Source organism: Hippopotamus amphibius, chromosome 12 (assembly GCF_030028045.1).
Source record: "Hippopotamus amphibius kiboko isolate mHipAmp2 chromosome 12, mHipAmp2.hap2, whole genome shotgun sequence".
NCBI lineage: Eukaryota > Metazoa > Chordata > Mammalia > Artiodactyla > Hippopotamidae > Hippopotamus > Hippopotamus amphibius.
This window is the reverse complement of record NC_080197.1, coordinates 64,536,960-64,561,570: the sequence shown is the minus strand read 5'-3', so window position 1 is coordinate 64,561,570 and position 24,611 is coordinate 64,536,960. Positions and strand designations below refer to the sequence as shown.

The window sequence follows — 24,611 nt, the reverse complement described above, 5'->3', positions numbered from 1 at the left end:
CCCTATGCCACAGCTAGAGAAAGCCGGCATGCAGCAACAAAGACCCAACACAGCCAAAAATAAATAAAATAAAAATTAAATTAAATTAAAAGAAATGAAGTACTAATACATGCTATAGCATGAATGAACCTTGAAAACATTATACTAAAGAAGTCATTCACAGAGGACCACATATTATATGATTTATATGAAATATTCAGAATAGGCAAATCTGTAGGGACAGAAAATAGATGGGAGGTTGCCAGGAGCTGGGGAGAGGAGGTAATGAGTGACTGCTGACAGATGCAGGTTTTCTTTTGGAGTGATAAAACTGTTCTAAAATTGATTATGGTGAGAGTTGCACAATTTTGTGAATGTCTAAAAACAGTTGTACAATTTAAATGATTGAATTCTATGGTATATGAATCCAAAAAACTGTTATTTTTTAAAGTAATACTAGACCATCGTAAAGAAATTAGAAAATACAGAACACTATAAAGGCCATAAAAACTACTGGTAATTTCACCAACCAGAGAAGCCAAGAACATTTTTTACATACTGTCTTCTAGATTTTTTTTCCCCGTATGTGTACCCCCCATGTATACACATTTTCTTCCATAATAGATACCATATGGACTATACATTATAATTCTACCTTGTCACTGACAGGTTTATTTTGAGCATTTTCCAAAAGATTTTTTTTTTTTGTCCTGTAAAATCATTTTATTTTCTGTGACATACACATTTTTCTCAGGCAATGTTACTAGAACAACCTCTTTATGAGGTTTTGTAGTTTGGAGTAAATATATTTTTTTAAAAACTTATCTTTATTATATAAAGTTGTAATACAAAAAAATGATTTATAAGCTGTATTTTCCAGGAAGGAGTTACTAAACTATATTCCTGTTGAAGAAACTTTCCTATTAAACTCTATGATATGGAATGAAAAGATATAATTAAAAAGTCTTCTGATCAAAAAGCTTGAGATCACCAATGCAATGTTTAGTTTCCTCCACAGAAAGCCACCAGGATTTTTTCATAATCTCCCTTAGTTTCATCCAGGATGGCTTGGCAGAGAGAAATGACATACAGCTTCTGATAGCATGCTTTGATGTCATTCATGTCGATTTCAGAACGGGAACCCATAATCCTGATCAGTATCTTATGACGAGTTCCAACACCCTTCATGGCCTGATGAAGTTTCTCAGCAAAGAACAGTGGTTTGCTTGTAGCACACTTCACAATAACTGTGAGGCATTTCTCGATGTCACCTTTCAACTCCAGGTCCAGAACTTTGTTCATGTCATGCTTACTGTACCTGGAATACTTCTGAAACACTCTGCGAAGATGGGGATAGCTTCTGGTGGTCAGAATGGTAGTGAACACATTCACATCTGTCCCTTTTCTTCTTTCTCCTGCTTCATATAAGGCCCTGGCATCCGTATCAGCCAAGTCGTCATTTAGGGCAAGCTCCTTAGATCGGTCACCCTTAGCAAGAGAAAGCAAAGCCTTCTCATAATCTCCAGATGTGTCTGCGGCGATGTCTTTAGCCAGATCTCTCTTCAGTTCCTCTCTATAGACTCTGTTAATTTCTCTGATTTCTCTGTTAGTTCTTGATGCCAGAATTTCATTCAGAGTGTCTTCATCAGTTCCAAGGCCCTTCATGGCAGCACGGAGCTCATCAGCGTCAAACTGGGCTGGAGTTTTCAATAGAGCCAAAGCAGCTTCCTCAAGGTGACCTGTGAGGGCTTTCTTCAGAGCTTCATCCAGGGGCTTTCCTTTTTCCTGAAGATAGGCTGCTTTGATCTGCTGACGCTGTGCATTGTTTCTCTTAGTCAGAATTTCAGTGATGGTTGCTTCATCCACACCTTTAACTGTGATTGCTTTATGCAAGGCCTCAGCATCCGAGGATGGATTGAAGGTAGGATAGGGGCTCACTGCTGACCCAGGACCACCTTTGGATGTTTTCACAGTTTTGGTGTACTCCTGCTCTTCATTGTCAGTAAACCAGGCCTGCTTCAGGAATTCAGATACCATTGCCATTTTTGAAAGATGTTTTTTTGCACCTCCGTCCAAAGACCTAAAGAGAGATTCTTCTCAGAACAGTTCAGGCTCAAGATTTTTTTTTTTTTATTTTATTGTAAAAAATTGATACATGCTTATTGTAGAAAATTTTTTAAAAAATGAACAAGTAAAAAGGAGAACATAAAATCATTCATGATCATGTTTTAATATTGATATTTTGCTGGCTCTTGATTTTTGTATGTTCAGTTTTTAACCTGATGCTATTGAATGATGGCTGTCTTGACTTGAAATGACTTTTTCATATCTAATTTATGTGAGTTTTCCCCTTATTAGCTAATGTCTGTTAGCTCAGTCTGTCTTTCAGTCACTTCTTTTTAATTTCATTTTGAAGCACCAGAGTTACTGAGTAGTAAAGAGGAAGTAATTGAATCTCAGTCATGTTGAGTTTGAGAAAATAGATGAAATTAGTGGTTTTATGCTTCTTTCCATTACAAGGATTAGAAAATTTTAAAATATCAACCAAAATCAAAAGAGAAAGAATTCAAGTTTAGTTTTAATAAGTATGTAAAGCATCTGTTAAATTACTACTTTTATGTAAATGTATTGATAAGTAGGTTTTGAGAAATTAAAGTGTGCTTGCATGTTTAGTTTTAATCTTAAGTATTGATAACTTTCAAAATGTTATGTAATCAGTCTGTTCATAAATTCACCGAACACTTCATATACTTCATGTTAGCAGTTGTTGAGTGCCTGTTATCTCATATAATCCTCACAACAGTCTATGGGAAAGGTGTTATTATCCCCATTTCAGAAATAGGAAAACATGTTGAGAGAGAGTCTTTGAAGTTCTCCGAGCTAGTAAGTACCGAAGCCAGGATTTAAACACAGATCTAGGTAACTTCAGAGTTCTCCATCTCCAAGCTGAAGAACTCTTATGTTTTTGATACTATTCCAGTTCCCCGGGCTAGATTCTGGTGAGCCTCAGACAGCTCTTAATCTGACCGGTAGAGGGGAATAGGGTCTAAAAAGATAATTTCTGTCAAAGAATTAAACAAACAAACACAGGAGCCTTTACACATTCCAGACGCAGCTTAATCTCCAAAGGTGGGCAAGCGATTCCTCTGGGGTGTGTACTGAGGACAGTGAGAGAAGCGTGCAGCCTGTGAGGCGGCGCAGAGGAGGAAGTGATCCCTCCTGCCAGGGATCTGAGAGCGCGGGTGGCTCCCCAGAGCACGTGATGTCTGTGCTGGGTTTTGAAGGATGATTCAGAACTTGCTAGGCGGAAAAGCAGGGGTGGGCCGCCGTCAAAACAGAGTGACCAGCAAGACCAAGGAGCAGTTACTCCAGGGCTGCTAGAGGATTGGGGGTGGGCTCTTCGCGGGGAGAGAGCTCAGGTGGTGAGGAGGGCCGGTCCCAGTAGCGTCATCGGGTTTAAACTGTGGCAGCAGAAAGGGAGAGAGGTTTGGTGCAGTGCATGTTAAGGAGGCAGAATCTTAGGGTTCGATGAGCTGGGATAGGGGAGAGCAAGGGGGAGGGGAGGGGCCACCCTGCAGCATTTGGATTATATTTGAGATGAGAAATTTAGACGAGAAACAGGTTTAGGTGGGGATAAAGAGGTTTGGACATTTTGAAGGTTGAAACATGGGTAGGATGTGCCTTTTGCTGAAAGAGCACAAATGAGTAATAGGGCCCCACAAAGCGGGAGAAAATATCTACCAAGAGATGTAGGTCAGAATGTATTGGTTTAGTGAAAACACCAGTAGAGTTATTGAACAATAACTGGAGTCCTTAAGTAAAGACTGAATTAAATCACTTAAACATGGGGGGTGTAAATGAAGGGGGATTAAAGGTAGAACCTAAAAGAAAACCGCGTGTCTAGGTGAGGGGCAGAGAGACCTCGTGGAAAGGGTCAGCAGGAGAGAAGCAGAGGAGTGAAATGAGAAAAACCAGGAGCACCGACTGTATCAGGCGCTGCACATCAGTCCTCTGAGTGATGACGAAGAAGCGGCCTTTGACTTTGTCCCTTAGGAAGACATCAGTGACCTTCCCTTAGGGAGAGGATGGACGTGGGGTGACAGTGGAGGAGTGAAGGGGGTGGGGAGAGTGCGCCCAACCAATGGGAGCTGGTCTTTGTGCCCAGAAAGAAAAGAGAAATTCATTGACAGGACGCATCAAAGAACGCGCTAAAGTGTGTTTTGTAGCTGGTAAAGCAGGAGCCAGGAGAGAGGCGATTGAAGATTCAGGAAAGAGAAGACACATTGTTAGAACAAGGTCCCAGGGAACTTGGGAAGAAAACAGGTCAAGGATATACAATGGGGGGCAGGCACCTCGTCTTCTGAAGGCTTGAAGGAATAAGTAAGCATGGACGTAACTCAAATTCAGATTTGAGCTGTAGGGCAACAGACGTTTACTTGGGGGCGCAGGAGGGATGGGGTAGGTGGCTTAAGGAGAATGACAAAAGGTTTTAGAGTAGCTGCGAAGGGAAAGTAAAAGCAAATTTAACAGTTGCCTCCAAGGGATGTTAAATCTGAAGCAGGAAATCAGGAATTGTTAATCATATCCGTCTGTCCACGTAGATGCTGCCTTTCATTTGAAAGCAGGAATATTTTTCTTTTCTTTCTGTCCCCTCCCCTCCTTTCCCTTCCCCTCCCCTTCCCTTCCTTTTTTCCTCCAGAATTTATTTGCTTCCTAAAAACTAGTCCGTCCCTTCTTTTGTAATACTTGAAATCCCTGTCAGTTTAAGTTTGTTTAGGTTAGCCAAAAGTTTTTTTTTTAACGTGAAATATAAAAATATGTTATGAGTTATCAATAACATAGAAGCTGTAAAAGAATCCAGACATTTAGTAACTGTTTATTGAGTGTTGCGTGCTGTCTAGCATGCAGAGACAGACGGCCAAGGTAATATAGACTCTGACACGTTAATAGCTGAGACTTTAGCCACGTGTGTGCGTGTGCACGTGTGGGTTGCATGTAAGTAGTTTGGATCCACCCCCACCCCACCCCCACTTCAAGTTACATTTGAAATTTCCAACAGCATGTTTATGCTTGAAACTGTATATTCATATCCTGAAAAAATGTCCTAATAATCCATATACAAGACCAATCCTATTCCCAGAGACACCTTTAAAAAATCCATTTCACAATTTGTAAGAAATCACAAATTATTTAGCAAATGTAGAGAAATCTGTTCCAAGCAGTTGTTACTGGAGAGCTGCATTATAGCTCAAAGATGTGCTGGGTTTTGATTTTCTGACTAAATTTGTGTCTCCAAAGGTAACGTGATAATTTAATGATTCGTCCCCAACTTATAAATAAGATGTATTAGAAAAAATTGCATAATAATGTTTGATATGAATTAGATTTATTTATATTGTTTTTTTCTAGGAAACATAACAGAAAGTAAGACAATATGATCAGTAAAATAAAACAAGATAAGTTCAAAACTAAGGAACATCACCAAGTGCAAACTTGCAAAATGTAAAAGTCAATAGAGTTCCTATAATTGAACTCCACTTTTAGCTGTTTTTCCCAGTCTAAAACAGAAATGTAAGTCGCTGTGCTGTTAGAAAGAATATGCCTATCGGTTCATCCACAAGCCATGTTTTTCCCTGAATAGAATTTCTCATGTGAGTTTTTATTTGGGAGCACTTAATAGTATAATGGGCACTCTACAAAAATTTTGCAGCCAAACAGGCAAACTTCCTACAGCTTTTCGTTACAGCTGCCTTTGAAAAAAGCTAAGGGAATGACATTGGCCATATCTTATTGTGGGTGATTCTTAGAGGGTCTCAGCTAAAAGGGCGGAGCCTCGACTGCCTAAGGGATTCACCGACGGAATTGGCTGTGGCCCAGGGACCACTGCTAGAACGGGGAGGGAGGAGGGGAGGCCAAGTCATGGTCGCCTGCAGGTATGACTCCTGTCTCTCCTGCCCATTGTCTGCCTGCTGCTGTTACCTTTTACGGTGCCAGCCATAACCTTGGGTTCTTATGTTTCCAGTCCGGACTTCATTTCCCAATATTGTTATATGTAACTACTCACGGGATTATTTTGATTGTGTCTTTAAGTCATAGTAGTGAAACTGTCTTACAGTAATGTGTAAATGAAGTAAATATAGTTGTCAGTATTTGACTGTTTTTGACTTATAAAACATGGTGATGCCGTATGATTCAACTCTGTTATAATTATGATTTTCAGATTTATTCTGATGAATAAATGTAGTAATAAAAGCCTTGTGATAATGAAAGTTAGACTTGGTTTCTTTCAGAAAGAACCCCTTCATCTTTAATAATGGTGATAGCTGGTTTAAAAAATGGCCAAGGACCACAGTTTTGTGTGGTCTTCCATGAATATTGCTTCCTTCAGCCATTGTATGTCAAATTTGAAGTATAACGTACATTATAGTACACATCTTACGTGTATAACTGGATAAAGTATCACAAGGTAAACGTGTGTGTACCACTACTCAAGTCAAGAAACATGAGAACATTACTAGCACCCCAAAAGACCACTTCATGTCTCCACCCAGCCACCAACTCCCTTTGTCCCCAAAGTACCTCTGTTTTAACTTCTAACACTTAATACTGTATTGCTAAGTATAAGGGATAATATAGTAGAATACAGCATAGTGTAGTGTCTAGCTTGTTTCACTCATTTTTCTTCAAGATTCATCCATGTTGCATGTAGCAGGAGTTTCTCCATTTTCGTTGCTCTCTAGTGTTCCATTGAATAAATACGTCACTATTCATTTTATCCATTCTCCCACAGAGAGACATTTGGGTTATTTCCAGTGTATAACTATCATAGATAATATTGCTGTTAGCATTCTTGCATGTCTTTTTGGTGGTGTCATTCACACCTTTTTTGAAATTTATTCTGAAGAAGAGAATGGCTGGATCACAGGATATGTGTGTGTTCAACTTTAGAAAATACTGTCAAACGGTGTTTCAGAGCAGTTGTACTAAGGCTTCCAAAAGCATTGGGAGAAAGTTCTGATTGGCCCACATCCTCACCAAAACAGTATTGCCAGTCATCTTTTCAGAGATTGTTATTCTACTTTGGCCCTTTGCATTTGCATATACATTATTGAATTGGCTTTAATTTCCACAAGAAATCTTGCAGAAATTTTGATTGCACTGAATCTGTAGATCAATTTCGAGAGACTTGGCATCTTCACAGTATTGACTTTTCATGGTATGCCATGGGATATTCCTCCATTTCCTAAGAACTTTTAAAACTTTAGTTGGTAGTATTTTACAGTTTTCTGTGTAGAGGTCTTACACAACTTTTGACATGCTGGTACTTTATAATATACATGGAGTGACATACATGTGCTTCAGAACAGGACAAGCAGGTTGAATTCCTAATTATAACAGTTGTAGCTCTAAGCCAGTGTCTGCTTTTTAATGGCAGCCCACCCTATGTCAAAAAGAGGTGGGATATGTGTGGGTTTTCCAGTCATTATGCAGCAAATATCCTACCATATGCTTCATAGACATTACTGTATGTCAAGCACTGTTGTAAACACTGGGGAGATGGTAATAAATGAGAGAATAAGGTATTTGGAATGAGTTTACTTCTGAAAAGGAAAGAACGCTTGATTAAAGTGGTAGATAAGCCAGAATTGCAGGGTGTATTTAGGCATCGAGGAGTTGAGAGGCTAGGCAAGTATGGGATGGTCTATATGGTATGTAAAGAGGCTGGCATAAGGCCTAGCACATTAGTACCTGATAGATTTTAATTGTGCTGGTTTCAGCTGTTGTTGCTGCTATACCTATTGTGGGAAAAGATGGGGGCGGAAGTCAGAATTTTGGAGAAATACCTGTGTTTAATGGGTATGAATAAAAATACAGCACATGAAGAAAGTCAGAAAATTAGTCCAGAGAGCCTGGGTCAGAACTCAGGGGAATTCAGTGTTGTGGAAGCCAAGGATATAAAGATTTCCAGTGGTCAAAAACTGCATGGACATCAGAGGGATGAGAAAGAAACAGAGACCTTTGATGTAGCAATTATGAGAATACTGATTGACCTTTGAGAAGGCAGTTTTAGTGGCACAATTGGTGTAGACTCTCTGGAGAAGTTTGGCAGAAGGAAGAACTGAGGGAAGAATGCTTTTACACTTGAGAAAACAACATTTGTAAGGTTTAGGAAAAATTGAATGAATGACATCAATTTACCTATTGCTGCAAAACAAATCATCCCAAAGTGTGGTGTTTAAAACAACAATACACATTTCTGCGGATCAAGTATTTGCTAAGATTAGCTGCATGGTTCCAGTTCAGGATCATTGGGTACCATCTTAGAAGCTGACTGCCCAGGTGTGGAAATGAAAGGGCGTATATCACGTGATTTCGGTCATCTCAGTCAATTAGAGTGCAAGATCATCTGCCGAGACTTGTGAGGAGACTTAAGACTAATAGAAAAGTAGCTTCTCTGGGAGTTGTGGACACGAATTAAAGCGGAATGGGATTGTCGAGTAGCATGGATTTAGATCTACCAGGGACAGTTTTCTTGCAGAGAGTTGTAACAGAGGTTACCAGTAATTTTTGCTGAAGATGTTTACTTGCAGTGTTACATGATTGAACTGAGTTGTTTTTGCCTAAACCTCAGCTCTTGACTTTCTTTGTAACTTAAAAAGTTGGGGACACCAGTGATTTTTTTTTTTTTTGATACCAACTATTTAACCTAGTTGTCAAGAACACTACAGAATGAGGAATAGATATGTTTCATTCTCATTTGGGAAAGGAACCTTATTTTCATTAGACCCAATAAGAACAAGCAATAACATCATATTCTTCTGTATTAAAAATTCATAATCTTAGCAGCAGTATCTAAAGATGCTGTAGAACAGAAATGTTTCTCCCTAAAATAAACTATTTCCTCTTTAAAAAGTATGTCTGAAGTTTTATGATTGACTTTGCTCCAGTGAAAGGGAGGAGGGGATTGCAGTAATTGGTGTATCTGAAGCAGAAGGTGACACAGGTTGCCTGGATTGGGAGGGTAGGGTTAGATGGGTTTCACTTCTCACTCTCTCCTAAATGAGCATGTACATATATTTCATTTATTTTTGTGTGTCAAAAGGTTGTTCTAGGCATTGGGATCATTGACCTATTTTGTTCTATTTTCTTCTATATGTCTATGTATATTTTTAAAAAACTAATATTAGTCATTTTAAATAAAAGACAGTACTATGTATGTAGTGAGATAGTAGTATAAAATACTTCAGAAATGTAATTATATTTCCAAACTTGAAATGCAGTCAGACCTTTTAATAAGAAATTTGTCGATTATACTTCTATTTTTAATCCCCTAGAGCTGTGTATATTCTTTTAAGTTTTGGGGGTTCTTTGGTGTGTGTTTGAGGGCTCTGTGTGTATGTACTTTGTTTTGTTTTTAGAAACAACTACAAAAGATTTGTGATTCATTTGGATAGGTAGTGCTCTAGATTACCTCTTCTTCTTGATTTTTAAATTTCCTACCATGTATTGGCAATCATAATTTAAATAGAAGGACTAGCTTACTATATGGTGAGTGCTTGTAGGTAACCTACTCTTACTTAAAAAGCATACTAATGTAACATTTCACATATACCTCTATTTTAAAAATACAGTTAAATAGTTTTTAGTTTTAGGCTTTAGTTGGATTTTTTTCCTATGGATTTTTTTCAGAAGGAAAGATGATCTTAAGCCTAATGAATGGCCTGAATTTCTGGTGTCATTCAGGGAGAACTGTCTCATATACGATCTTAAATAACTGGTTTTGGTGGATATGGAAGAGGGGGATCATTTAAAAAATGGGAACAATAAGCACTTTTCTTTCTGGTTGTGTCAAACAGTATAGAATAGCAGTTAATTAATATATACACTTGCCAAAGATTTTTTTTTCCCTCAAAAAACAAATTCCCACACAAAAAAAGTCAAAAACATCTTCAGTAGCTGTTTTTTAAAAACCAGTGGTTGAATGCATCTATCACACTGACTCATTGAATGCAGTTATAATTCCTACAGAAAACAGAGGAGTTAATTTCCGACTTGGAATCTGCATCACTAAGGTTGACTGAGGTATGGAAACGAAACATACGTGTTTGCCGATCGTGGACAAGCTGTGCCATTTATGTAGCTTGGGTTTTAAACAATACAATTCTTGATTTTTTATAAAGCCAGAATGTGCTCAGAATTTATAATGAATGTGTTAAAAGCTGTGTAGTGCACTGTTTTTGTGAATGAATGTACCTTAATTTCTTTAATTATTTCTCCATAAGCGATTTTGACATTTGGGATTGATTTCCTTTTATGTGCTGCTTTTTAGAAAAATAAAACCAAGCACTCAAGTAGTTAATTAGTTCTACTTTTGCTGACCTAGATGAAATGATGAGATTGATCTATAATCTGTTCTCTAGTAAATTATGTAAATCTGAACACAAAGATAATTCTTTCATTAAACATGTCTTTATTCAACAATAAGAAAACAAACCCAATTAAATTATGAGCAAAAAAAGATCTGAGTAGACACTTTACCAAAGAAAATATACAGATGGCCAGTAAGTATATGAAAAGATGCTCAACACATTTGTCATTGGGGAAATTGCAAATTAAATAATAGTGAGAGGGCTTCCTAGGTGGCGCAGTGGTTAAGAATCCGCCTGCCAATGCAGAGGTCACGGGTTTGATCCCAGCTCCAGGAAGATCCCACATGCCGCGGAGCAACTAAGCCCGTGCGCCAAAAAATAATAATAATAATAATAATAGTGAGATAATACTACACACCTATTAGAATGGCTGAAATCCAAAAAACTGACAATACCATTTGCTGGCAGTGTTGTGGAGCAGTAGGAGCTCTCATTCCTTGCTGGTAGGAATGCATAATTGGAAGACAGTGTGGCAGTCTCTTAAAAAGCTGAACATAGTCTGACCATATGATTCTGCAATCATCCTTCTTGGTACATACCCAAAGAAGTTGAAAATTTATGTCAACACAAAAACCTGCACACAAGGACTTCCCTGGTGGGACAGTGGTTAAGAATCCACCTGCCGATGCAGGGGACGTGGGTTCCATCCCTGGTCCAGGAAGATCCCACGTGCCACGGAGCAACTAAGCCCATGCACCACAACTACTGAGCCCGCATGCTGCAACCACTGAAGCCCACACACCTAGAGCCCATGTTCTGCAACAAGAGAAGCCACCGCACTGAGAAGCCCAGGCACCGCAACGAAGAGTAGCCCCTGCTCTCCACAGCTAGAGAAAGCCCGCACGCAGCAGCAAAGACCCAACGCAGCCATAAGTACATACATACATACATACATAGAAAAGAAAAGAAAACCTGCACACAAATGTTTATAGCAGATTTATTCATAATTGTCAAAACTGGAAGTAGCCAGGATGATATCCTTTAATAGGTGAATGGATAAACAAACATCCATATATAATGGAACAATTCAACAATAGTAAGAAATGGACAAGCCGCAAAAAGACACAGGTGAATGTTAAATGCATATTGCTAAGTGAAAGAAGCTAGTTTAAAAAGTCTGCCAACTGTGATTCCTACAGATATTTTGGAAAAAGCAAAACTGTGGAGTCAGTAAAAAAGATCAGGGGTTTGAGGGAAAGGAGGGAAGAGTTGAATACGTGAAGCACAGGGGATTTTTAGGGTGGTGAAACTCTTCTGTGTGATGCTGTAATTGTGGTTACCTGATAAAACCCATTGAACTTTACACACACACAGTAAATCCAAACTGTATGCAAATTCTAAAAAATCATTTGGGAGGTCAGGGGATCCCAGGGTAGAATACAGATTGTGACAAAAGAAGCTAACTGTTACAAATATGTGACACAACCTAACTGGACAGAGTGGGGCAGAAAGGTGCTGACCAAAGTGACTTTGGAAGTCAATGGTGTCTGTAAGACTAAAGACAAAAGACACTGTACGTAAACACTCATTCTCTAAGGTCAGGAAAAACAAGGGAACCCTGAGAAACTGTCACAGCCAAGAAGAGCCCAAGGACATAATGACTAAATATAACATGGTACCCTGGATGGGGTTCTGAAACAGAAAAATGACATATTAGGTAAAAGCTGAAGGAATCTAAAATAAACTATGGACTTCAGTTCATTGAAAATATTCTTTTAACGGTCCAGCTCTCTTTGAGATTATAGGGTACCAACATCCTCAAACAAAGATGCATTTTTTAATTTTTCCAAAGTTACAGATGATTTGGATTCAGGCATGACTGTTCATTTCATAACTAGTGCTTAATTAGTGTGTAACAGTTTATCTGTTATGCACACCAAACATTTCTGTACTTTATAAAAATCTGGATAGAAATATCTTTGGAAAATGTAATCTTTGGAAAACCTAATTGACGATTTGTTCCTTCTCAGCGGCAGGAATTACAGAGTGCAGTTGTACATGTGGCATCCCTTACACACAACACCCCCTCTTGCTAAGCACGCTCCATTATTGTTGATTGAAATAGTGAATTGAGTGAAGAGCTGGTTCAGGCACTAGAAACTTCCGTGTATTCACATCCCGCCTCTTCCCATGGAGAATTTGAAATGGCTTGTAAGAAAAAAGACAATAAGTTAATAATAGACAAAGAAGGAAGGTGAAAAATCAGTACCAGAGAAAATACGTTTGAGTCAGACCCAGAAGTGTACGTAAATGTTTTTTGAAATAGAAGCACATCAGATTTTCTTTTAGCTACTCTTTAATTCTGGGATGACAAGCCCAAATGCCTGCCAGCCAGGCGGATGCTGTAAACATGCGCAGTTGGATCAAGCGTGATGCTGTCGGGGCAGGGAGTCTGTGCCCTCCCTGCCAGCGGCGTTCACTTCATCCGACACCGCGCTTGGGGAGGTAGCTGCCAGTTTGCTTTGGCCTAAATTTTTGCTCAGTGGACCAGCGTACACAATCCAAGAGATGTTACTAGATGAATACTTGTTTTACTGGGGCAGGAAGAACACGAGATGTGAGTGAAATTTTTGTTGTTTCCTTCAATTATTGTGCACATCAAATCTACAATTTTATCCAGACAGCTGTGCATTTACTTAGTCCTGGCCTAATTTTGGTTCCTGCCCGCTAAATGTTGCTGAGGGCCTCCTCTCCACAGCCTCTGGGTGCCAGGGGTAGAGGTGTGCTCTGCTATTGTCTCTGGGATTTTATTCCCTGCTCTGGACGCATACCCTGTGTTTCTGACGTGCGAGCATACGCAGGTTATAAAAATGGTATCACAGCTGCCTCCTGGTGGACAGTGATCATAAAATACCATGAGATGCGTGAAGCCTTCCACTTTCAGAGCTGTTGAATGTAATTTTTTTTTGAACATACTTTTTGGAAGAAATGAAATAGGGAACTCTAAGCAGGTTTATACTAGTACTTTTGAACACCAGCAACTCATCTGGGAAATCTGGGACTTTCGATCTATAGCCATAGTTATTTGCTTTGTTAGAATAAATAGTTGCTAATTTTTTTTCAGATCTTTATTGGAGTATAATTGCTTTACAATGTTGTGTTAGTTTCTGCTGTATAACAAAGTGAATCAGCTGTGTGTGTGCATGTATCCCCATATCCCCTCCCTCTTGAGCCTCCCTCCCGTCCTCCGTATCCCACCCCTCTAGGTCATCACAAAACACCAAGCTGATCTCCCTGTGTATGCAGCAGCTTCCCACAAGCCATCTATTTTACGTTTGGTGGTGCGTAAATGTCAGTGCTACTCTCTCACTTTGTCGCAGCTCCCCCCCACCCCTGCCTCAAGTCTGTTCTCTATGTCTGTGTCTTTATTCCTGCCCTGCTACTAGGTTCATCAGTGCCATTTTTTTATATTCCATATGTATATGCATTAGCATACGGTATTTGTTTTTCTCTTTAATTTTTTTTTAACATAAGGTTTCATTTAGCATATCTCAGAGCGTGGTTTACATGTCACTGGTAGTTTATAAAATGGTTTTTAGGTATGTTGTGAGCTGAGGTAAGCCAATTTGGGCATTTGCCTTTGTTAATTCTTTTGACAAGTACCTGTAGCCTCTGACAGTTACAGGTAGATGTGACACATGTATGTTTCCTTCCCCACCACCTTGCGCCCAGTTGTTAGTGCATGAAAGCAAGTCCTAGACTGAATTCTGCCACACACGCTATTAGCAGGTTAGGTACAAGAGCAATCATTTAACCTATTCCTGTAAGAAGAGTAAAGTCCCTACCCTGTGTCCTATTAAAGCATTCCAGCAGGCACCTTACAAGAAAGATTTACTTGAAGTGTAACACATGCTGACAGGGGGATCAGCTAACTTGATGGTTTCGGGTAGCAGAATCCTTTCCTGAGAGGAAGAAAGACCCCAGTGAAATTCTGTACTGGCCACTACTCCAAAGGTCTTTGGCTGCTGGGGTAGCCAAATTCTTACTTCCTTTTTATGTAAGGACTTTCTATCCAACCACGTACTTGAATATCACTCATTTCACCATGAAAAAATATTTCCAACATCCCTTATGCTTATTAATGAGCCCTTTGATACAGATTTATTTGATATTTGATATTCGAAGTGCTTGTGTAATGGTCATCTTAGTTGCCCTGAATGTGGAATCATGACAGGGTATTTAATACATTAACCTTCCTCCACTCTTTATATTGAAGAATTTTCAAGTTAAATAAAGTGTAACAAGGTAGTATGGAATGAAATTTTCTCATTAAAAAAAAAATTTATTGAGATATGGTTGGCATACAACATTATATGTACAGTTTCAGATGTACAGCATCATTCGATATTTGTATAATTGTGAAATGATCACCACAGTAAGTCTAGTTAACATTCATCAGCATATATAGTTATGTAATTTTTTTCTTGTGATGAGAACGAAAATGTAGTCTCATCAACTTTCAAATGTGCAGTATAGTATTATTAACAGTCTCCATGCTGTACATTACATCCCACAGCTTATTTATTTTATAACTGGAAGACTATAAATTTTGACTCCCTTCACCCATTTCGTATATATACGACATCCTCTTTATCCATTCATCCATTGATGGGCATTTAAGTTGTTTCCATATCTTGGCTATTGTAAATAATGCTGCAGTGAACGTGGGGGTGCAGATATCTTTTCAAATTAGTGTTTTCACTTTCTTCAGATAAATATTCAGAAGTAGAATTGCTGGATCTTATGGCAGTTCTGTTTTTAATTTTTTGAGGACCCTCCACTGTCTTCCATAGTGGCTGCACCAAGACCTTCCCACCACCAGTGCACGAGGATTCTCTTTTCTCCATATCCTCTCCAACGCGTATTTCTTGTCTCCTTTGATAATAACCATTCTAACAGGTGTGAGGTGTGATATCTCATTGTGGTTTTGATTTGCATTTCCCTGATGATTAGTGATGTTGAGCATCTTTTCATATGTGAAATATTCTCATTTTAGTATTCATGATATATTAGAAAAATACAGCTAGTGGATAAAACCTTCGGTTTTGCAGATATTGCTTTGGGTGAGGCTCAAGTCGCTTTTTATGTGTATGTAAAAGAACTCTCAAATACTGTTAATAGTACATGTGATACTCAAATATGGTAGAGTCTCAAAATGTCCAGGAATGATTGAAGGGAAGACCTCTGCTTGAATTGAACTCTGCTTTTCTTTTCCAGGCAGAATTCTACCATTGACTCCTTTGCTCACTTGCCCACATTGTCAGTGGATGGTGCTCTTATTTGGTATAGAAGCCAGTTGTCTACCTTTAGACTCATTTCTTGATAAGACATCATTCCAAGAAAGTTACCTTCTTTATAACTGTGTAGTTTCATATGAGTGTTTTTTAAAAAAGAATTTGTTGCCAAAAAAAAAGTGTTTAAACTTAAATGCCCTTCACTTTTAGAAGTTTATGAACTATTCCTAAATAAAGATAGCTAACTCCAGAATTTTAGACATTTTACTTCAGTGACTGTTCCCACTTAAAGCATTTGCAATAATCAGTCAATATTCTAATAAAACAAAATTAGTATGATACTACTTCAAAAGTATGTGACTTTAAATATACAGGTACATTTTAAAAGTAAAACGCATACCATCAGCTTATGAAATATGTATGCTTTGTATCTTATAAATGTATGAGAATCTGTTAGCATTGGAGTTCCTCTCTTACAGCCACGGTGGAACAGCAGTTTCAGGGCAGTACGGGATGGACACCAGTGAAAAGGGTTTTCACCATCTCTTAATTCCCTGGATGTGACGTGCCAGGCAATATCTAGCTATTGGCTGTACTGCTGATCCCAGTCTACTTCCCTAAGGGTGAGGATCTCAGTGTCTAAATATTTCACGGCCCTAGGACTGCTGGTGTCGCTCCGTCTGAAGGAGAGATGATGCCAGCTGAGAGAGGGGTGCCTGCTGCCTGCCCCACTAGCCCAGCCAGCTACCATCCCCCTCCTCGAGGCAGAAATTCCCGACCAGTGCAAAACTTGCTTACCACATAGAAAATATTTGTAAACAAGGAAACTTTCTAGACAAAGATGGAGTTTTAACTCCAGAACGTGTGGAGTTTTAACACAGGATTGCAAATGCTTGTTCTTTTCCCATGTTGTACTGTATGGCCTGCCTTCTTGGAAGGACCAATCTGATCCTGTAGAACCTTCCCATTAAAACAACAGACGTAGCAAAGAAACTGTTTATCCCATCCTTCTCTCGAGAAGGATGGGATAAACAGCCTTAAAAAGTGAGTTCAGAGGGTCCTAAACCACCAAGAAATTTCCCTAGGCCTCACCATAACAATTAATAATTAGGTTCTCTTTCATTTGTAACTTAGATCACAATGCTTTTTAACGTAGCTTTTTCCTGAATGAGCTGGGTAGGCAGTACCATTTGCATTGTGGGAATTAATATGAAATTCAGTGCAATAGATTCACATTTTAAATCTTAGAATGCTGGATGTAATAAAGAAGATCCCAAATTATATCCCATCAGAGCAAGAATTGTAGGATGCTGTGCTGTATTAAAGTCAGTTGAAATATTAATACTTGTGATTAGGATTGACTAAATTCCAATGCATGTCTTCCTTCAGATCTTTGCATATTTCATAGTACAGCTACATCAGTTATTTTTTGTGCTGTAAAATTCATATAGCATAAAATTAGCCATATGAAGGTGTATGGTTCAGTGGCATTCAGTATATTCACAATGGTAGGCACCCATCGCCCCTAGCTAATTTCAAAATAATCTCATCACCCCAGAAGGAAACTATGCCCGTTAAGCAGTTGCTCCCAGTTTCCCCCTTTCCCCCTTCGCCCTTGGCAGTCATTAATCAGCTTTCTATCTCTATGGATTTACCTTATCTGAGTATTTCTTATAAATGGAATAATGCAATATGTCACCTTTTCTGTCTGCCTTATTTCATTTAGTGTAATGGTTTTGAGGTTCAACCATGTTTAGCATCTATCGGTACTTCATTCTTTTTTATGACTGAATAATATCCCATCTTGTGTATATGCTACATTTTCTTTGCTCATTCATCCATTCATGGACATTTGGGTTGTTTCCACTTTTGGGCTTTTGTGAATAGTGGCTAGGAATATTTGTGTACAAGTATTTGTTTGAGTACCTGTTTTCAGTTCTTTGGGGTATATAGCTAGGAGTTGAGTTGCTAGGTTGTATGGTAATTCTATTTTTTAGCTTTCTGAGGAACCACTGAACTGTTTTCCATAGCAGCTGCACCTTTTTTTTTTTTTTAAGTTTACAAACTAGGATGCTAGTTTGTTGGGTTTTTTTAATTAATTAATTAATTAATTAATTGGCTTTGTTGGGTCTTTGTTGCAGGCTTTCTCTAAGTTGCAGAGAGCAGGGGCTACTCTTCATTGTGGTGCATAGCCTTCTCATTGCAGTGGCTTCTCTTGTTGCAGAGCACAGGCTCTAGGCACACAGGCTTCAGTAGTTGTGGCACATGGGCTCAATAGTTGTGGCTCATGGGCTCTAGAGCACAGGCTCAGTAGTTGTGGCACACGGGCTTAGTTGCTCCGCCGCATGTGGGATCTTCCCGGACCAGGGCTCGAACCAGTGTCCCCTGCATTGGCAGTCAGACTCCCAACCACTGCACCACCAGGGAAGTGCAGCAGCTACACTTTTAAATACTACATATTTATGCTGGGATCTCAAGCTGACTCTGGGGCTTCCAGATGAAATTCTGAACAATCAGGATGTTTTATTTTTGGTCAGATAACACCAGTATATATTGTTTTTGGAATATTTTCAAAGGAAGCCTGTGAAAGTGATCCATTTCTAAAGTTTGTGTTTAAGTATCCATAATTTGTTATACCATTGATCCTCAGGCATCTGAACTAAAATTTTAAGAACTGGATTTGTTCTGTTATTCAAATTAATATATCTATTCCTTTCTTAGTTTGTCTTTTATATCTAATATGTAAATAACACTTTGGAAACACTTAGCTGATCTAGCAATCAGAGAGTAATGGACAGACAGATTGTTTAGAGTAGGAAAACATTCCTGACTAGTAATTTTCAGATCAAGTGTTTAGTTTGATTGACAGTAACTTTACTGGGTAAGGAAGTGGGTTCTTTCCTTCCAGTTTCCAGTTGGATACATCTTTTGTTTCTTTTTCTGTTGGCAGCTTAATCTTCCTTTTGTTGGCTGTTGCTGATGTTTTCCAGTCACTTAATGCCCTGAACTGGTTTCTCCATGATGAATTACATTTTGATTGATTTAAACATGGTTTATTATTCTGCCACAGAATGTAATGGCCCCTTTTGGTGCCTAGCAAGCTACTGTCCACACACATCCCTCCAACTTTCTTCCTATTGGAAAGAGTCCAGACTGTTCTAGTGGTTGTTTCTTCCAAGTGTTCTGGGAAGGTGAGCCTCCTAAGCCCCAGGGTACAGATCATAATTATTCTTAGGGAGTTAGTCCTGTGCCTTATGCCATAGGTGAGTAGTTTACGCTGAAAAACTGTGAACATTTTCTTCATTTTCTTAAAAAAAAGAAACCCAAGACAGGAATTCGTTCCCTTCTTTACCATAAGAACATGATACCTGGAGCTGCAGTGGCAACCGTGGAACTATGAGAGAAAAGTAAGAGATTCGCAGAGGAGTCCTGGCATTATAGAGCTTCTAAATGAGTCAACCCAGAGACTGCCCTGTCTTCTTGCCATTTGAAACTCTAGATTCTTCATTGTTTGAGCCACTTTTTAATTAAATATTCTGTTACTGAAAGCATCCTAACTCATTCCAAAGGGGAGAGAGAAAATGTTTTGTTAAAATGTGAAAAAAACTTAATATACTTCATAATTCCTACATGTAAAATTCAGGAAATTTTATAGGTAAAAAGAGTTGAGACATTTTCTTTAAACGCTTTCCATTAACCTCCATCATATAAATCATAAATGTAAAGATGGGTTGTACCTAAGGGAAGAAACAAGTAGAACTAGGTTTGTTCACACATACATATCAGCTACTCATGTGATGCCCAAACTAAACCTGCTGACTCAGAACTCCCAGGGTTTGGTTTGGAGGCAACCAGGATTTGAGTTGAGGAACCACTGACCTAGGGTAAATGTCTAAGTTTCTCAGTACTTTAGAACTCTAAATGCTGCTTCCCTTTTTTTTTTTTTTTTTTTACTGATAGAAATTTCTTTATTTTCATATTGTTTAATTATGACTTTTTTTTTGGGGGGGGGTACACCAGGTTCAATCATCTGTTTTTATACACATATCCCCGTATTCCCTCCCTTCCTTGACTCCCCCCACCTCGAGTCCCCCCCACCCTCCCCGCCCCAGTCCTCTAAGGCATCTTCCATCCTCGAGTTGGACTCCCTTTGTTGTACATCAACTTCCCATCTGCTTCCCTTTTTTGCTGGTAATAAAAAAGTATTTGAATTTCACATTTCAGAAGCTAAATTTATACTGAGACATTGACTGTCAAAGATATGAAACATATGTGAAAGTACCATTCTTGAATTTGTCCTTTGTTCTCTCTGCAGTGTTTATTTGGCAGCTTTGTTTAGACATGGCAAATATTATATAATTTGAGGAAAGGGATTTTTGTTTGTTTTATTTCTTTCCTGTTCTATTTTGTATACCTCATAAACCACTTCACTTTTTCCTAAATACATTGTCTTACTCAGGATTCTTTTTTTATAGAAATCGAACTCAAACTTTTAGGCAAAAAGAGAAATTAGATAGTTTATATACTCAAACTCTGTAGAAGGTATGGATGCAACTCTGGGTAGTGGCAGTAGGGTTTGGAAGCAGTAACCCTTAACTCTGCAGGATTTTTGCTGCATCTCACTGCTATTTGGCCTTATTATTTCAAATTATACCCACCTTATATGGGTTTATGCTCAAAGCCCATTTACATTTATCTCTGCTTTTTTGATGCACGTGTCTTTCAGAACAGTAATTGTTATTGCTTAATGAGCTCTAATTATGTGTCAGGCACCGTTATAAGGGCTTTAATGTTTGCATTCATCTAATCCTTATGACAGTCCTAGGAGGAGGAGGATGCTCTTATACCCATTTTAGAGATGAAGAACTGAGGCACAGTAGTCTTCCTAAGGCCTGACCTCAGATTCTGACCTAAGCAGTCTGGTTCCAGAATCCACTTATGCTGTAGCATCTCATAGTCTTACTTGTTTTTTATTTATGTAGTTACTTACCCACAACTAGTTTGGACATTTCTTCTTCTTTTTTTAGTTCTCCCACAGGAGTCAAGCAAATGCTTCTTCTATAGAAGAAGCAATATCTTCAATAAATTTTCGTTGAATGAATTTTAAAAATCTGTTAATAGTAGCCAAGAAAATTAAATCTCAACCCAGGTTTGTTTACTTTTTCTTTTCAACACTGGACAGCAGTATGTATAACATTTCCAATAAACTTCTAAAATAAAGTATTTTCACTTAAAAGCAGAAAAAACTTTAGGCCAAGGAACTTGTACAAATAAGATATAAAAACAGACGAAGAAATTACTCCTCCAGTGCCAGAAACCTGAGTGTAGAAGTGTAGTAAGTTAAAACCTGTTTTGTTTTTTAAGGCAGAATACTCATACCTTGAATTTGGCCTTGGCAGGCAAATGGTCTTGGAGGTGTTGCCACAAGACCACCTGCTGTGTCTGTTACATAATGTCATGAAGAGAAAAAAAGGACACTTATGAGGACCTTTCATTGAGTCAGCTGTAGATATAAAAGTCTCTTTGGTCCCAAGGCTGTGTCTCAATGATGAGTCTCCATAATGTATTCCATCCTGCTCTGCGGTGATAAAACCTTTAAAAACATTCATGTTTTCTCGCCTCCTTGCAAGAGAGTAAGCAGTACTTTTATTGAATAAATGAAGCCAGTGCACAAAGCACCATTCTCATAAGTTTCTTTGAGGCCTGTTTTTTGACGGTAATGAAACTGGTGACATTGTCATATGTTTGATTCTATTTTGCACATCAAAAACAGACCATGTATCTTCCAGGCAGATGGTATAAGTGTAGAACTGAGTTAGTACTTGAATAATAGATGTTTTGTTGGTAAATCAGGCTCTGTAGAAAACCAGTTAGATTTCATAGTTTATTTCAGAACGAAAATCAGTCTACATATAGGCAGAGTATAAGTCACAAACTATCGTTCAAAAATGTATATTCATCGAGAGCTGGAGTTAGGACCTAGTCAAGGAAATCAGGTGTAAATTTGTATTTGTTTTCCTTGGTTGTTGATATATTATTTCATATTCATCATTGCATTCTTGGGTCTGAATTTCTTTATTATGTTAGAATTTAAAATTATCTTTTATAAAACACAAATATTTCCAAATCTAATTTTATATTACTTACCATTGCACATTGAAGCACAAAATTAGTAGTTTTCGTACTTTATTTGTTGCACACATACACTTTGACCTGGAATTTTTGTACAATTGAAATGGTTGCAGTTAGAATATAGTTAAAGATGCCAGAGCCTATTAAAAAATTGACTACTCAGAATCCATTTTTTCCCCATCAAGTAAAAGCACCCAGAGATAGTTTGAGAGTTCAGAGATTCAAAGGGAGGTATAACTATAACCAGATATTTCACCTGTAGCTCAGAAGTTGAGATGTCATTTAATAGTCGTGAAAGGGAAGAAAGATGATTCATTTTGATGCCCACATCATTGTTACCTTTTAGATTTTATCTCTCACTTTGGTTTTTATTTGATTTTATAACATTAGTCCACTTTCCATGAGTATATCTGTTCTATTTATCTTGCAGACCAGTTTCCATCTTTCCTGACAGACTCTTTGAGACGTAGGTGTGGATAACTGCAGATTTTCTTGGTCATGCTAACTGTTCATGATGTGTATTATTGCAGCTGCCTGAGTGAGGGAAATTGGGGGAAATCTCTCCAAAGAGGTTTCATTTGAGCTGGATCAAAAATGTGTAAATTGGTGAGATACACAAATTATGGCAGAGTTCATAAGGAGGAAGTCATGGCTAGCAATCTCATGCAAAAAGTGGAAAGAATTTTAAAAGGATTGAAAGAAATAAATTAAAAGGGTATAAGATGGCCAAGTCAGTATCTTATGAAACTGGCCTTTAAGGGCCAACGTGGTCATCGATGACCTGAGAACCGAATATTTTCAAATTAGAAGGTTCTGAGTCCTGTTAGTAAGCAAGTATACTTAGTAGCTACCCTTCCCTGGGGAGGAAGACTCTAGTGGTATGAAGGACTTTTTCATTATAATTGATTCCTTCCTAAGCAGGTGTTTGTGGGTATATCTGATTCTTAAATCATTCAGCTCTTCCAATTACTTTTTCCAAGGGTTTGCTGTGTTATGAAATTTTAACTCTAATAGAAAACCTAGCTGGTAGCATGGAACAACCCTTGAACATTTTTTCGGTTAGTGAATTGAGAATATCTGAACTGTTATGTCAGTGTCAAGTGAGGATAACTCCAACACTCACAGCAATTGTCTTCCTTAGTGGTGTCGAGTTAGTTTCTGTACTGAACTTCAGTTGATTTAGCAGTTACCCGCCCATGCAGTAAATTCACTGGATGTTTGGAATCTGTCTCAGGCTATCACTGGTTGTGGGTGTTCAATTTCTGTGAGTTGATTGCTTGCTCTTTACCTGTGCCATCTTTTAACAGAAGATAATGAGGATGTGAGAGACATCATATTTTTGAATTATAGCCAGTCCTTTGTATCCGAGGGTCCTGCATCCCCTGATTCCCCTAACTGTGGATGGAAAATATTGGGGGGGGGGGGGGGGAATTCCAAAAGGTTCCAAAGAGCAAAGCTTGAATTTGCCTATTTACATAGCATTTACAATGTATCAAGTATTATAAGTAATCTGGAGATGATTTAAAGTATGCTGGAGGCTGTGTGTGTAGGTTATATGCAAATACTGTCATTTTAAATAAGGGACTTGAGCATCTGTGGATGTTGGTATCTGAGGGGTGGGGGTCCTGGAACCAAAACCCCACAGATACTGAGGGATGACTGTATTTTTAATTTACTTTTGTAATTAGTGCTGCTTTGATGTTTCTTTTTAAGTCGTGAAGATATGGTGGTTGATATGCCAACATGAATGAATGTGGAAATTTGTGAGAAAGGAAAAGGAGGCGATCAGTATTCTTACTTTACCTTTGTAAAGTATGTACCTGTGTACCTCTCCGTCTGGCTACTTATCTATATCCTTTATAATATTCTTTGTAATAAATTAGTTAAGGTAAATAACTATTTCTGTGAGTTCTGTGAGCTGCTGAAGCTAATCAGTCACACCCGAGAAGGGGGTCGTGGGACCCTCTGTTTATAGCCTGTGAGCCAGGAGTACAGATGACAGCCTGGATTTGTGATTGGTATCTGAAGGAGGGGGGGAGGGCAGCCTTGCGGAACTGGCCTTAAACCTGTGGGTTCTGACGCTATCTGCAGGTAGATTGTGTCACAATTGAGTTAATTGCCTGGCAGTGTCAGAAGAAACACACATCGGAAATACATGGTGGTGGTCTTCTCTGCTAGTATTTTTCTGACCTGAAAGATTTGCGTTAAGTGAACCAGGGGATGAAAATCAGTAATCAAGTGAGGGGCATTTGAGTGCTTTGTATTTGCAGCGCTGTTAGACAGTATGGAAAAGATATTGGTAGACCTGCTTCTCACCCATAAAAAGAGCTTCTGCTTTGGGTATTAGTGATAAGTAAATTGGCACCAAATTATAGAGACAGTGGGGTGCTGGGTTGAGTCATTTGGATTCGTGCCTGTTTTGCAAAGTGAAGGCTGGGGAGCCGGGTCGCATCACTCAGGGTCAATGGTGGCATTTTTAAGAATTGAGTGGTCAAGAGTTTTAAATGCTGCTGAGAAGTGAAGAAACTGAGAACTGAGAAATGATAGGTATCACAACTAAATCCTCAGTCATCACAAACAGCCCTAAAGAATGCACTGAAGCACAGTATTTGGTGGCAAATACTTTGGAGGCCCCCACTGGACTCTTCTTCTGTGGCTTTTTTTTTTTTTTTTTTTTTGATGTATGTATTTATTTATTTATTGGCTGTGTTGGGTCTTCATTGCTGCACACGGGCTCTCCCTAGTTGCAGAGAGCGGGGGCTACTCTTCCTTGCGGTGCACGGGCTTCTCATTGCTGTGGCTTCTCATGTTGCGGAGCACAGACTAGGCATGCAGG

General features: G+C 38.6%; 2 protein-coding genes across 4 annotated transcripts in view; one reads left to right on the top strand and one right to left on the bottom strand.

Annotated features, from left to right (window-relative positions):
- PLEKHA5 (pleckstrin homology domain containing A5) overlaps positions 1 to 24,611 on the top strand; it is a 233,168-nt gene that overhangs the window by 98,409 nt on the left and 110,148 nt on the right. The window lies entirely within an intron of this gene.
- Positions 982 to 2,087, bottom strand: LOC130833883 (annexin A1-like). Its single transcript, XM_057703992.1, has one exon. The coding sequence runs from the start codon at positions 2,020 to 2,022 to the stop codon at positions 982 to 984; it is 1,041 nt and encodes a 346-aa protein (XP_057559975.1). The 5' UTR covers positions 2,023 to 2,087.